Source organism: Cucumis melo, chromosome 11, assembly GCF_025177605.1.
Source record: "Cucumis melo cultivar AY chromosome 11, USDA_Cmelo_AY_1.0, whole genome shotgun sequence".
Lineage (NCBI taxonomy): Eukaryota > Viridiplantae > Streptophyta > Magnoliopsida > Cucurbitales > Cucurbitaceae > Cucumis > Cucumis melo.
Window position 1 is genome coordinate 31,950,962 of NC_066867.1, and position 13,679 is coordinate 31,964,640.

The window sequence follows — 13,679 nt, forward strand, 5'->3', positions numbered from 1 at the left end:
CTATTAGCTCAATCCGATGATTACCCTCTTTCTATTTTTTAAGGAGTTTCAATTATATGGTATGTTTAGGTCATTGTTCATGGACTCCCATAACTTTTATACATATGTAAACACAAGCTTTGAGGGTCTTCTTAGACTCGATTTATCTTAATTGGGCATTGATATATAGGTCGACTAATACTAACTAGTCAAGGTAGCTTTTTAGATGAGTTAAATTCGAACTTCAAGAATTAAAAATAAGTTTCACACTTTGAAACTTATTATATTAATTTTGAAGTTTTCAAAAAAAAATTAAAAGTTAATTTCGAAAACTAAACATGTGAGGTCTATTATATTGATCCGTATATCCATTATTTAAAACTATGTTTGTCAAGTAACCAATTAAATTCAACATTTAAATATACTCTAAACTTTTAAGTATAAGTCTCATTTCTACATTATTCTAATCTTATCTTACTTGACACTATTCATGTATACATCATTCGTTTAGTATTATAATTCAAGCTAAAAAAATTTAATCTAAACATGATTTTTGGATTATATTATTACAGGGTGTTCAAGCATCTCTAAGATTTCAAACCAAAATGTTATTGATTCTCGTCTAAAAGTTGTATTATGTTATTGGCCAAAGTCATAATCAATAGGGTGATTGAAAGATCTTTTACATAGGCTCAAGCTCTCTAGTTCGAGTAAAACGATGTCGTTAGATTTCTTTCTTTTTATTTCTAAATATATTCTTATAATTAATTAATTCAATATAAAAATCTCGACTGCATTAATTTATGCCACAACAAATGACATCTTTCTACTTTAGTGTCATTGTGGTCCTTTGTCATCGAGATATTAATCTTGAGATATATCTCTTGTTGTGTATGTTTCCAGTTACATGTGACTAGCTAGGAAGAGCTTGTATTTACTCTAATTCATGTTAAAAAATAACGATAATAAAAATAATGATTTTTGAAAATCATATATCGAGCATATTTGATTGTGTGAAATTGATTTTCATATCGTTATATTTTTTTTCCACACTCTTGAAGAAGATTTTTATACATTTAAAAGTTATTTAATTTTGAACTATTACGTTTGGTTCAAAGAGTGGTTTTTAGATTTAGCAAATTACTGTAGAGAAATAAATTTAAATGTATGTTTGGAAGTGTTATTAATTCAAAGTACTTTCAAGTAAAACACACAAATCCCTTAACAATAAATTACTTTCATTGGTGTGTACTTTTAAAACACATTTTTTCATAGGAGATATATAACAAAATACTTTTGCAATAATTAATGTCATTTTCTATACCCATTTTCAAGAATATTTTGAATTTTAATCAAAGCAGTGATCAAACTAATTTCTGTTGGCCTAGACCATACTCTAACAATTTTGTTTCTAAAAGAAACTTAGCAATTAATGATTCCATTGTTACTATATATTACTTTATTAATTATTAAAATGGACAAAGTATAGTAACTTTCATTATACTGAGTGCTATATATATATAACTATTACTGAACAAATAATATAATAGATAATAATCTCACCATATAAATCACCAAAATATGGTGTCCCCCATTAGCTTTACAAACCATATAATGCCCCTCCCATGGGTTCTTCCTTTGTCCCTCTTTCCACTCCAATTCCAATATACTGCCAAAACCAATGGCAGATCCGTAATTAGTCCACAATATTCCACTCTCAATTTATTACTTTTTAGACCTAATTCAATTGTGTCCGTCATACATTTTTATAAAAGTTAATATTAGGACAACGAACCTCCTATATATCTACATAATGGTATATTGGGTATACATCCTAATGGTTTTATTTTTTTGTATCAATTCAGAAAGCCTTATAATAATGCAGGTGATAGTTGTCCTCACTTATATACCCAAAATCATTACTTATCTAATTGATTTGGAACTTTGGTCGGAGTTTTTTTTTTTTATATAAGAGACTAGTTAAGAGTAGTAGGAGGATCGAAGATACATTCTTAATAATTTCATTGTTATTTTGACCTAAACAAGAACCAGGAGTTTAGATAATAATTTCGACCTAAAGAAGAACGATAAATTTAGATAACAATTAAGGATAAAGTAAATCATTGAATTCGTCTCAAATAAAAGTTAAAATATGCACATAATACCTAAAAATTAAATTAATAAGAAAATTATAAATTTGAGATCATATAATATGTTTAAGGTCATCACATTAATTTGTTTGTTTGTTTTTCACATCCAATAATTATTTGTCCGACTATGGGTTTTCTTTAAATCCTCGAGTATATAAATTCAAAAACCACCATGGCAAAGCCCCCAACGAATAAAATCAAAACTTTCCAAAGTGATGAAGGCCAATTCACTCACTCCATCTCTTCCTCTCCAATTTCCATCGCCCGTCAAACTTCCTCCGCCCACCGGTATACGATTTCCATCTTCTCTAACGCCCAAAGCCATATCGATTTCCACTCCAAACACCAACCGGATATCCATCAACAAAAACGACGACGATTCCATCGCAGCCTTTTGGGACTACCAATTCCTCTTCATTTCACAGCGGACCGAGACGGAAAACCCCGCCGTCCTCCGCCTAGTCGATGGCGCCATACCACCAGATTTTCCTTCTGGCACATACTACCTTACTGGACCGGGCATGTTCTCCGACGACCATGGATCGACAGTGCATCCTCTCGACGGGCATGGGTATTTAAGAGCGTTTGCTTTCGAGAAGGATGAGGTGGCTTTCATGGCGAAGTACGTGAAAACGGAGGCGAAAATGGAGGAGCATGATCCGGAGACCGACAGGTGGCGGTTTACGCATAGAGGACCGTTCTCGGTGCTGAAGGGAGGGAAGAAATTAGGGAATACTAAGGTGATGAAAAATGTGGCCAATACGAGTGTGCTTCGGTGGGGTGGCCGCCTTCTCTGCCTTTGGGAGGGCGGCGATCCCTACGAAATTCGGCCGGAGGATTTGGATACGGTTGGGAAGTTTAGTGCTTTTGACGGTGGTGGTGATCATGATTCGCCGTCCCGCGGCGGAACTTACGATGGTGGGTTTTGGCGTTTTGCTGCGGAGCTTTTGAAGCCTGTGCTATACGGTTGGTATATTAATTTTAATAATTTTAATTCCTTTTCTAATATATATATATATATATATAATTATTTTAAATTACTAACCTTTTCTTAAAAAAAATATTATAAATATAACAATCACAACCACAAATAATATTACTGAATAAATAAATACAATATTTGATATACTTCATGAGTTAAATTATAACTTTTAAAAACGTCGAAATTACTACATTAAAGAAAATATTTCTAACATTAAAGATAATATATATATATATATATATATATATATATATATATATATATATATATATATATATATATATATATACCTTCTCTAATTATTTATTTTTATTTAACATTTAAATATTTTACACACTTTTCAGAAAGTATCGAAATTTTTAAAAATACTTCATATATCGACAAAAACATTTGTATAGGTATATAAAGTTTTTTTTTCTAAAAATTATTACGAACATCAAACTCTTGAAAATATTTATAAAATATAAAAAAATTTATATTTTATTAATAATAAAATTTAAAACTTTTTACAGGTTTATTATGAAAAATGGTTGGAATAAAAAATAATTTTTAAGAATTTAGAGATAAAAATAGAAAATAAAAGTTTATTTTTTATTTTTTTTATAAAATATATGTATACGAGTAGGTGCATCATCTAGGTTGTTGATACATATTTTAACACACCCCACCCCCATTCTCAATAAAACAAGCAATAAGTACAGAGGATGGTAAAGTAAAATAATAAGAATTTAAGACCATAATATGACTTAAACTAATAATTTATTCCCAAATTGATAATAATCAATCAAATTACGTTTCATTTCCAAACTTTCGCATCTTTATCCTCTTCAATTTTGAAATTTCAGAATTCTCTAATATGTCTTCACCCAATTAGTCTTTTTGTGTCTAATTTGGTAATCGTTGAATTTAAAAATTAGAAAAAATTATTGATTTAATTTTTTTTATTAAATCCCTTCATTTTATATATATGTATATAAAGAGGAATAGTAATGCAATAAGAGAGCAGATAAATGGTGACACAGTCCCACAGTAAGTAACAATAGAAGAATGAACATAATCATTGGGTTGGAATATTAAAAAAATGAAAATAATTTAGGTGGAGAAGCCATTTGCAAATTAAATAATGATAATAATTATTAGAGAGAGAGAGAATTGATAAATAATATTGGGGGAAGGAATATAATAAAAATTGGAACACACACAGGAGTATTCAAGATGCCACCAAAGAGGTTATTGTCTCATTACAAAGTTGATGCTCAAAGGAATAGACTTCTCATAATGTCATGCAATGCTGAGGATATGCTTCTACCAACTAGCCATTTCACTTTTTATGGTAATCTGTTTTCTTTATATATATCCTTTCTTTTTCTCTTTTTCAAATTATTTAGATTTAACAAAAAAAAAAAAAACAATATCTATTTATGTTAGACCAAAATATAGATTAGGACGTAGATATAAATTATACGAGAGTCTATCTTGCATTTTCTATATTTGAAAATAGCTTCTTTTATCATCCATCATCAATATATATTTTTGCATTTTTAATATTGAAAAAAAATTTACATGATACGATTCAATTTTAGTTCCAAACTTTGTAATAAATCGAATTTAGTCTCTTTTAATTTTTATCGAAATTGATTATATAATAACAACAATTTTAGGGTAGGAAAATGCATTATATAAATGTTTTTTTTTTTAGATTTTATTGAAATTGGTAACAAAAAATAAAAGGTTTTTGAAAGAAAAGAATCAACAACAAATAAGTAAGAACGACAAACTAATGCTTACTAATTGGTATAACTTTCCACCCTAGATTAGAGGTTTGATCCTCATTCCACCAATATGCACTAGAAAATAAGCTATGTTAATCAAAGATAAAAAGAGAAAATAAATTTAGAAGGCTTAATAATAAAGAAATTATAAGATGGTAAATTAACATGTCTCGTGGGTAATTGACATGACTTTTCATCCGATGGTAAATTATCTCGTGTGGTACAAATTCACCATAACTAATTAAACTAGTAATTTCAACCAGGAGTAGAATTGAAAATTAATACTCATAAAATGCAAGGGACTAAATTGAAACTTTGCTTTTGTTTTACTTAAAAATTCCCATAATTAACTTTTTATTTGCAGAATTTGACAGCAATTTCAAGTTATTACAAAAGAAAGATTTGGTTATTGATGATCACTTGATGATCCATGATTGGGCTTTCACTCATAATCATTATATCCTCTTTGCTAATCGAATTAAGCTTGATGTCATCGGTATGTTCTTTTTTTTTTTAATTGTTTTGAAAATATATAAGTAAATTATTGTTTATTTATCTTTTATTAAAATACTACCCATTGGAGAAATTCATTTAGATGATAATTTTTTTTAAAATAATTACAAATATATAACAAAATATTATAATATATCAGTATTACAAAATAAAGTATTATTATTTGTATCTATCATGACAAATGGTTATAAAATTAAGAGTTTTAAAACTTTTTTTAGTGTGTTACAATTTTGGCTTTTTATCTTTTTTAAAGAATTTGAAGAAGTAGGGAAAAAAAAAGACTAACAATTAAAAGAGGAAAACTCTATTTAATAGAAATATTAAGTTTATAAACGCTAAACAATTTCAAATATAATAAAATAAATTAAAATATTTATAAAATATAGCAAAATTTTAGATTCTATCCATAATAGAAACGGATAAATTTCTATCAACTATTATTAATATCACCGGTAGAAATAATATTAGTGTCTATCAATATCTATTATTGATTAAATTTGAAATTTTGTCATTTTTGTAAATAGTTTGTTAAATTTTCCATTTTTGATAATTTTTCTTTATTCTACTGATTTTTATTTGTTATTTGGTTTAATAATTTTAAGAGCATTTTAAAACACAAGCTAATAAAAACTAAAAAAAAAAAGGAAATAAAAAGTGTTTAGAAAAAACCTACAATTTTCAAAAATCAAGAATCAAATAGGTATATCCATAAAATCTTATTGCTTTTCTTAGTAGATAAGAAGAAAAAAAATAATAAAACAAATTTCCATTAATTGTTGAGTGAAACTAATTAAAATTCAAAACTATATAAATTGAAGGTGCAATGGGTGCAATTACTGGAGTATCTCCAATGATATCTGCACTTAGTGTAAACACAAACAAAAGCACTTCTCCAATTTATTTGATCCCAAGGTTTGGTGAAGATTCAAACAAAGATTGTAAAGAAACTATTGTTGAAGTTCCTTCTAGGCTTTGGGTTCTTCATGTTGGCAATGCCTTTGAGATTATTCATGAAGAAGATGGTACCTTGGACTTCCAAATCCATGCCTCTTCTTGCTCATATCAATGGTTCAATTTCAAAAAATTATTTGGTACATCATCCTCTTCACCCTCTCATCCACTCACCTTTCTACCTACTTTTTTTGTCCTCGAATCTCATTTAACATATCCTTTTCAAGATAGATCATAGTATCTGTTTGAATTCATCGTTCTTTAGGCTGGATTTTAATTTAGTTTTCTATACTGCCAGGTTATAATTGGCAGACTGGAAAACTTGATCCTTCTGTCATGAACCCGAATGAAACCAAAAGTAAGCAATTTCCTCACCTAGTTAAGGTAAATTGTTCGTTTCATTCACTATAATTAATAGTGCATTTAAGTTAGAATTAACCAAATAGTACTTCAACTTTAAACTGAACCAAAAAATTTAGTACTGATTTAAAAATGATAGATTTTTTTTTCTCTCCTTTTGCAAGGGAATGCTTGATGAAATTTTGTTAAGGTGTAAACAGTTTAATTAAAAAAAATTGAGAAAAAAGCATTCTAAAATTAAGTAACCCTTTTTTTTGTAGGTATGCATTAGTTTAAGTAAGAATGGGAAGTGTGAAAAGTGCAGTGTGGAGCCTTTGAGCCAGTGGCCCAAATCCTCAGATTTCCCAATAATAAACCCTAAGTTCTCAGGTCTAAAACACAATTACTTATATGCTGCAACTTCCTCCGGTAATCGGCGGTCGCTACCGTCGTTTCCGTTTGATATGATTGTAAAGCTCGATGCAGTCTCAAGCACTGTCAGAACATGGTTTGCTGGTAATCGGAGATTCGTCGGAGAACCTGTTTTTGTTCCCAAAGGAGATGAAGAAGATGATGGATATCTTCTCGTGGTTGAGGTTAGCTAACTTATATTCTCTTTGAATGTTAGTATTGAGATATATATATTCGGGTGTACCTACTAATTAGTTCGTCTTGTTTTCATTTGGTAAAAATAAAACAAAAATGAAGATCTAAAACTAGGATAAATTGTAAACTCAAAGAATTACTTTTTAAAAGTTCAATCCTGTAATCAATAGGCTGCTTCCTTTTCTTTCTTAGAAAAGTACTCAAATAGGTTTTAGCCAATATACACAAAATTGTAGGTTAAATTTATTTTTTGGCAAATTGTAAAAACTATGTGTGTATATATATATATATCTAAGTAAAGGATTTGATGTGTATGTTTAAATACACAGTATGCAGTATCAATACAAAGATGCTATCTTATTATTTTGGACGCTCAAAGATTTGGAGAAGCAGATGGAGTTGTGGCAAGATTTGAAGTCCCAAAGCACTTGAATTTCCCTTTAGGCTTCCATGGTTTTTGGGCTGCTAACACCTAATTAAGACAATGCTCCAAAGGGGAAAGAAAAAAAGTTGTGAGCTGTGTGGTTCAACAGAAAGGGTGTCCTAATTTGAGTTCTATATTAAATTTATCAAACCAAGAATCATTAGTTAAAACACTACTGCTATTATCTCGACAATATGTACATGTAAATTCTCCCCATTTTTTTGGGTATTTCTTGAAAACATATATACATATACATACACACACCGACGGATCTACTATAGGCTTGAAAACTCCTTTGAATTTCTTTATTTCACCACACGTGTACTATTAGTTTGTTGTTGAACATGAGTGGGTCAACCATTGTATCTTCTATTAATATGGATCTAAGTTTGTAAAGAGAAAATCTACCCTTTTTTTTTTCATTTATTTCTAAATTTAGCCCCATAATACAATACTATAAAAAGAGATATTATTCATCCACTGAAGAAAGCACTTTGTAGAAAGGCACAATCCAAAGCAAGAAAAGAAAAGAGAAAGATAAGGGAAAACTAAAAAGGAAAATTATGGCCAAGAAGATGATGGGAGTGTTATTGATATGCATTGTGGTAATGGCTGCTTTGGAGTTCTCCATTGCCAATGGAGAAGAGAAGAAGGACAAATATGAGTCCAAATTTGATGCTAAATACAAATCTTGCTACGAAAGTTGTGAGAAAGAATGTCTCCAGAATGGCAATAATGGTCAAAGTTTTTGCGAAGTTAAATGTGATGAAGATTGTGATGAAAAAGAAGTTGCCGGTATATATTCTTTCTTCTTCCCTTTTTCTATTTGATCATTATCTCTTTTTAATAATCACAAGTTTAAAATTTGCTTTCAAATCATTTTCTTTCTCAATATTAATTGATTTTCACTTGTTTGATCTTCCACAAATCTTTCGGTCTACAAGTTCACATATAGTAAAGTGTTGAGACATAAAATCTAAATATTTATTTAGGTCATGCATGTTCAAACCATTGCCATGTTAAGTTTTTCACAAAATTTCAACCCTAAAAGAGAGCAGTGCATTATATTAACTATTGACATAATACTAAATTTATTTTCACCAAAATAAAGAAAAGAAAAGATCAAAAGCTTAAGTTCTTAAAGTATAAATTAAAGGATTTTGTATTATGTTTAATAATGAAATTGAAATTTGTTTGTATTTGTTTTGCAGATAAGCTTCGTATCGACCCAGCAAATTGAGTAATGGAGGATGAAAAGAAAAGAAATTAAAAGAGAAGAAGAGGAGAGGCATTATGAGAGAATTTATGTCAAGAATTATTACCAATTATTGTATTATTATAATTAAAATAATCTATAGAGAGGAGTTAATTAATAAAGGGTTTGAAGAGGAGTTTAATAAAGTTCCCTTTTTCCCTTTTGTTTTCTTTTTTCTCATTATCTTTGTTTTATAATAATAATGTGAATTGAATATTTCAATTTATAAAATTCTATTCTTTGATATAATTGGAATTGTGAATCAACCATTTTTTATTATTTATTTTCTAGAAATGCTCATTTATTTATTATTAACAAGATTAAAAAATATTATTCTTTTTACCAAACATTTGTAGAATAATTGTCTTTCTCTTATCTTAATTTATTAGCGTAATTATAATAGACTAAATATTTTTAGAATAATTATTAAGTAGGTAGTAATAATTTTAAAAAATTACAAACATAACAAAATCTATCAGATAGATTCATAGTCATATCATTAATAGATTTTGACAGATTTTGCTATATTTGTAATTTTTTAAAAATGTTACTATATACTTAATTATTTTGAATATAATTATTATATTTGCAACTATCCCAATTTATTATATAGTTTCTAGCTTAAGTTCATCTTTTGTTACGAGATTATTTAAAATTTAACTCCACTTTCAATTAGATCGACGGTTTAAATCTTTTCACTCTAATTTATAAAATAAAATACCATTTATAGTATTTTATTATGTCTTTACAAAAATGATTGACAATGCCATTCTTTTAAAAGAGAGTTATTTTTCTAAAAAGAAATAAAATCAAAATATTCTCTGGTAAAATGTCCTGAAAAATCAACTATAAAACACCCAAATTATCTCACTTAAAGTAATTAAAAATTTAACTTAGTCAAAACCATGCATGCTCTTAGCTTTCAATCTAACTTTTCTTACATTGTAATTTTAAGCTTTGGAATTAAAGGAAGGGCAAATAGATGAGTCCAAAACTGATATATATATCCTTATACCAATTTAATAGAAATATGGGTAATGTGTGTCTACATTGACTTGGCAAACAAAAAATATTTTTAAAAAGCTCATTTCATTTAAACATATTTTATAAAAAAAAAAAATGTTCAGTTTGTAGCCACTTTTTGGGTTTGCTATAACTAAATAAAAGTGTTTTTTTTTTTAATTTTATTTTATATAGATAACAACTTACTGTAAATTAGAATTGATTATTTAAAATAATGGTCATTAGAGTTAGTGGTAGTTGTGGTACGGTGGTGGTGGCTAGAGGTGGTCGTTGTAGTTGGCTATCAATGGTTAGTAGTCAGAGTTGGTCGATGGTGATCGTTGAAGGTGATAGATGGGAGTTGGCCAACAAAGGATGGTGATAACCACAACATAACATATAGAGGAAAAGTGAGAGGCATATCACGTTTAAGGGTGTTATGATAATTAGTAAGAATTTTACGTAAATTAGGGAGAGATTAACCATTAAAAACTAACGAAATACAAAATTTCTAAAAGTTGATTTCACGTGTTTATTCTAAACCAATTTATTTCGTCAATTAAATTTTTAAAAATTCATATTTCCAAAATAACTTATTTTCAAACCCGCCAAGTAAAAAAAATGTAATTGCAAATAGAAAAAAGGTATATTGCCATATGAAAAATATAATTAATTTAAGTAACTTAAACACAATAAAATTTACTAGATACCCCTTAAGTCATTATAATTTAGCAACAACTAATTTAAAGAAAAATTTTGTTTTAATTTGGCAATTATTTATTTTCTATTACTAGTTCAATGTTTGTTATGAATGCATGGCCATTGATCTAAATTTAGGTCACGTTGGTATGTTGATCTAAATTTAGGTTTACTAAATCCCTAGCTATAAAAAGGGGTTTCTCATCATTCAAAAACTTCATCCTCTCTCAAAAGAAAGACTTCCAAGAATTAATAATCAATAAAACACCAAAGCCAAAGAAAATTACAAGAGGAAAAAATATGGCCAAGAAAATGATGGCAGTGTTTTTGATGTGCATTGTGGTGGTAGCCACTTTGCAATTTGCCATTGCCAAGGAGGAGGATGAGGTGACCGAATATGAGGCCAAATTTGATGCCAAGTACAAGTCTTGCTATGAGACTTGTGAGAAGGAATGCCTTCAAAAGGGTAATAATGGCCAAAGCTTCTGTGAAGTTAAATGTGACGAAGACTGTAGCGAAAAGGAAGCTGCTGGTATATTACTACTATCTTTATAATTCTCTATAATTTTTGCATGAATTATGTTAAACTATTCCTTTTAGCATTTCCATCGACATTTCACTCGTTCATCAGTTCCATGACAGTTCATCGTTCATCAACATTTACATTATGTCATAGAAAAAAGAACCATATATAACAAAACTATAAGCTAAAATCGTGAATTTAAATATTTTCATGCACTTTTTATTCTTAAATTTTTAGATAAAGTTTTATTTATTATATTAATTTCAATTGTTGGATTTTTTTTTCACAGATAAATTGCACATCGAATTGCACTGAACAATGGAGAGCAGAAAGAAAGAAGACCTCTTGAGAAGGATCAAGTAGTAATTAATTAAATCGTATTGAATTTGAGCTTGTATACTTGGATATTAAAATCTATAAAATTCTTGGTCTTTGGTGATATTTATATGTGAATCAATCATTTGAAACTAGATAACAAATACCTGCACCATAATTTAATACATGCATGTGTTAATATATTTAATCTAGATATAAACGTTGCGTAAAATATGAATTAACTACATGGCAAAATATAATTATAATTATTTAAGGATCAACACCTAATACCGACCTGCATTTTTGTTTCATATATCTTTATTAATTCCTCTCACACACATATATGATCATAAAATTGAATTGATTGTGAGGTGTACGTTTGTCTGTAATGTAATGGTTTTATTTCTATGTAATATAGAATATGCATTTCGACGACTATTCTATAATTATTATTCACCTTTTTTTTTTTCTGAGACGGTTTGGATCACATATATTGTTTTGTGGGTTAGATATTAAATATTGTTTCGTAGATAAATATTTGGATTCAAGTTTAATAATTTGTAAAATAATAAAATAAATTAATTAGTTAGCTAAATACTAGATATTAATTAAATTTAACATAAAATAATCTAGTGTTATGTTAAATAGTTAGTTAAAAAAAAAGAATATCTTTGAACTAAACATAATTTAATTATTTATTGAAAAAAATTAATATGAATTAATTATAATATTAATAATTAATCATAATAATTTTTATTAAATAGTTAAGGTAAATAGTGAAAATATTAGTAACAAATAATTTATATTTCATAATTAATTAAAATTAATAGTAATAAATAATTTATATTTTTCCGACATGAGAATCCAACACTTTTACACGATATTAATTCTTAGAGATTTTTGGATAAAAATATCACGTGTTCTAAAAAGTGATATTTTGTGAAGCATGTGTGTCTAAAATCTCATGGAAGAACCGGACAAACGGAATATAGTTTTGAATGCAATAACGAACTAAACCACTAATGGAAAAAAAAAAAAAAGTACTTAGTATAAAACAAACTCTATCAACTCTCATATGCCCTTAAAGTTGAGTACTAATACAGATTTAAATTAAGTACCCAACTTGACAATATACAAAAATAAGGAATTGTTGCAAAATAGCTTTTAGTGTATATATCAACATGAAGTTGATGATGAGAGCGACGAACAAGAGGAATGTAAGACTCTAGAAAGCCATCAAGCTACTTTCTTTATCACGAACAAAATGACAGAAAACAAACCAGTACTTGATTTGCGACTATGATGGAGAAACAATTTTGACAAGAGGGTCCATCGGTGTAACTTCTGTAGCAACAAAAAGATCAGTCCAACAACTTCTAACAATTGTTATATATGCATAAGATGATGTTGAGATATATAATAGGAGATTCCTTGAGAGGAAGGATTAACAAAAATCCTAAATCTTTTAGTTTGAACAGGTCATGTAGAAGATGTTTCGAGTCATCAATGTTGTTGTGATGATTGAAGCCGATAATGATAATGTTGTTAAGAGAAAGAAATAATCAAGTTTGGATGGTCGGAAGCTAAAGGCCTAACAATAGCATGTATCTGAAATTTGGCAAACCATTGTCGAGAAGCTTGCTTCAAGCCATATATCGAGTTCTTTAATTAGCTTATGCAAACAAGCTTCGCTCCTATGGGGGAAAAAAAATACACCTTGGAGCTTATACTCTTGAGGAAAATCTATATTGATCTATCTATTCAAATAAGTTGTGTTGTAAAGACAAGTATTTAACATCAAGCTGTAGATCTAGAACATTAACAATATGACTAATTTAGTAACTGGTGATAAAAAAAATTCAATGAAATCTAAAGACTTTCTTGTCGACTGGACAACTCTTAAGAACAAGATGTGCCTTGTATATCTCTTGATCGAACCCATGTTGTGTTTGGATAAATGTTGTGACACACCATCTCGAACATTATTGTTATTCTCCTTTTAAACCGAAGTCAATAGATCACATTCTTGTTCTAAATGTTGGAGATTTCGTTGTTCAATTTTTTGAAACCTTAAAATAATTTGACACAACTAGAAATGTAATCTTGGAAGTTAGGTGGAATAAAAAATACATCCCAAATAATTTATACTTTTAACTGAACAAACATTTA

The 13,679-nt window shown here is 28.3% G+C and overlaps 1 protein-coding gene across 3 annotated transcripts; it reads left to right on the forward strand.

Annotated features, from left to right (window-relative positions):
• The first annotated feature begins 2,229 nt into the window (after positions 1-2,229).
• Positions 2,230-9,220, forward strand: CCD7 (carotenoid cleavage dioxygenase 7, chloroplastic). Of its 3 annotated transcripts, XM_051091503.1 has the most exons (8): positions 2,230-3,095; positions 4,316-4,444; positions 5,248-5,379; positions 6,215-6,487; positions 6,646-6,731; positions 6,968-7,282; positions 7,622-8,511; positions 8,928-9,220. In XM_051091503.1, the coding sequence occupies exons 1-7, from the start codon at positions 2,345-2,347 to the stop codon at positions 7,766-7,768; spliced, it is 1,833 nt and encodes a 610-aa protein (XP_050947460.1). In that variant the 5' UTR covers positions 2,230-2,344; the 3' UTR covers positions 7,769-8,511; positions 8,928-9,220.
• The last annotated feature ends 4,459 nt before the right edge of the window (positions 9,221-13,679 follow it).

What these genes read in the sequence shown, in the direction of transcription:
- CCD7 (XM_051091503.1), top strand. Translation starts at nt 2,345, where the DNA reads ATGAAGGCCAATTCACTCACTCCATCTCTTCCTCTCCAATTTCCATCG. An exon ending in TTTGAAGCCTGTGCTATACG is followed by an intron (nt 3,096 to 4,315) that starts GTTGGTATATTA and finishes GAACACACACAG; the next exon opens with GAGTATTCAAGATGCCACCA. An exon ending in AATTTCCTCACCTAGTTAAG is followed by an intron (nt 6,732 to 6,967) that starts GTAAATTGTTCG and finishes TTTTTTTTGTAG; the next exon opens with GTATGCATTAGTTTAAGTAA.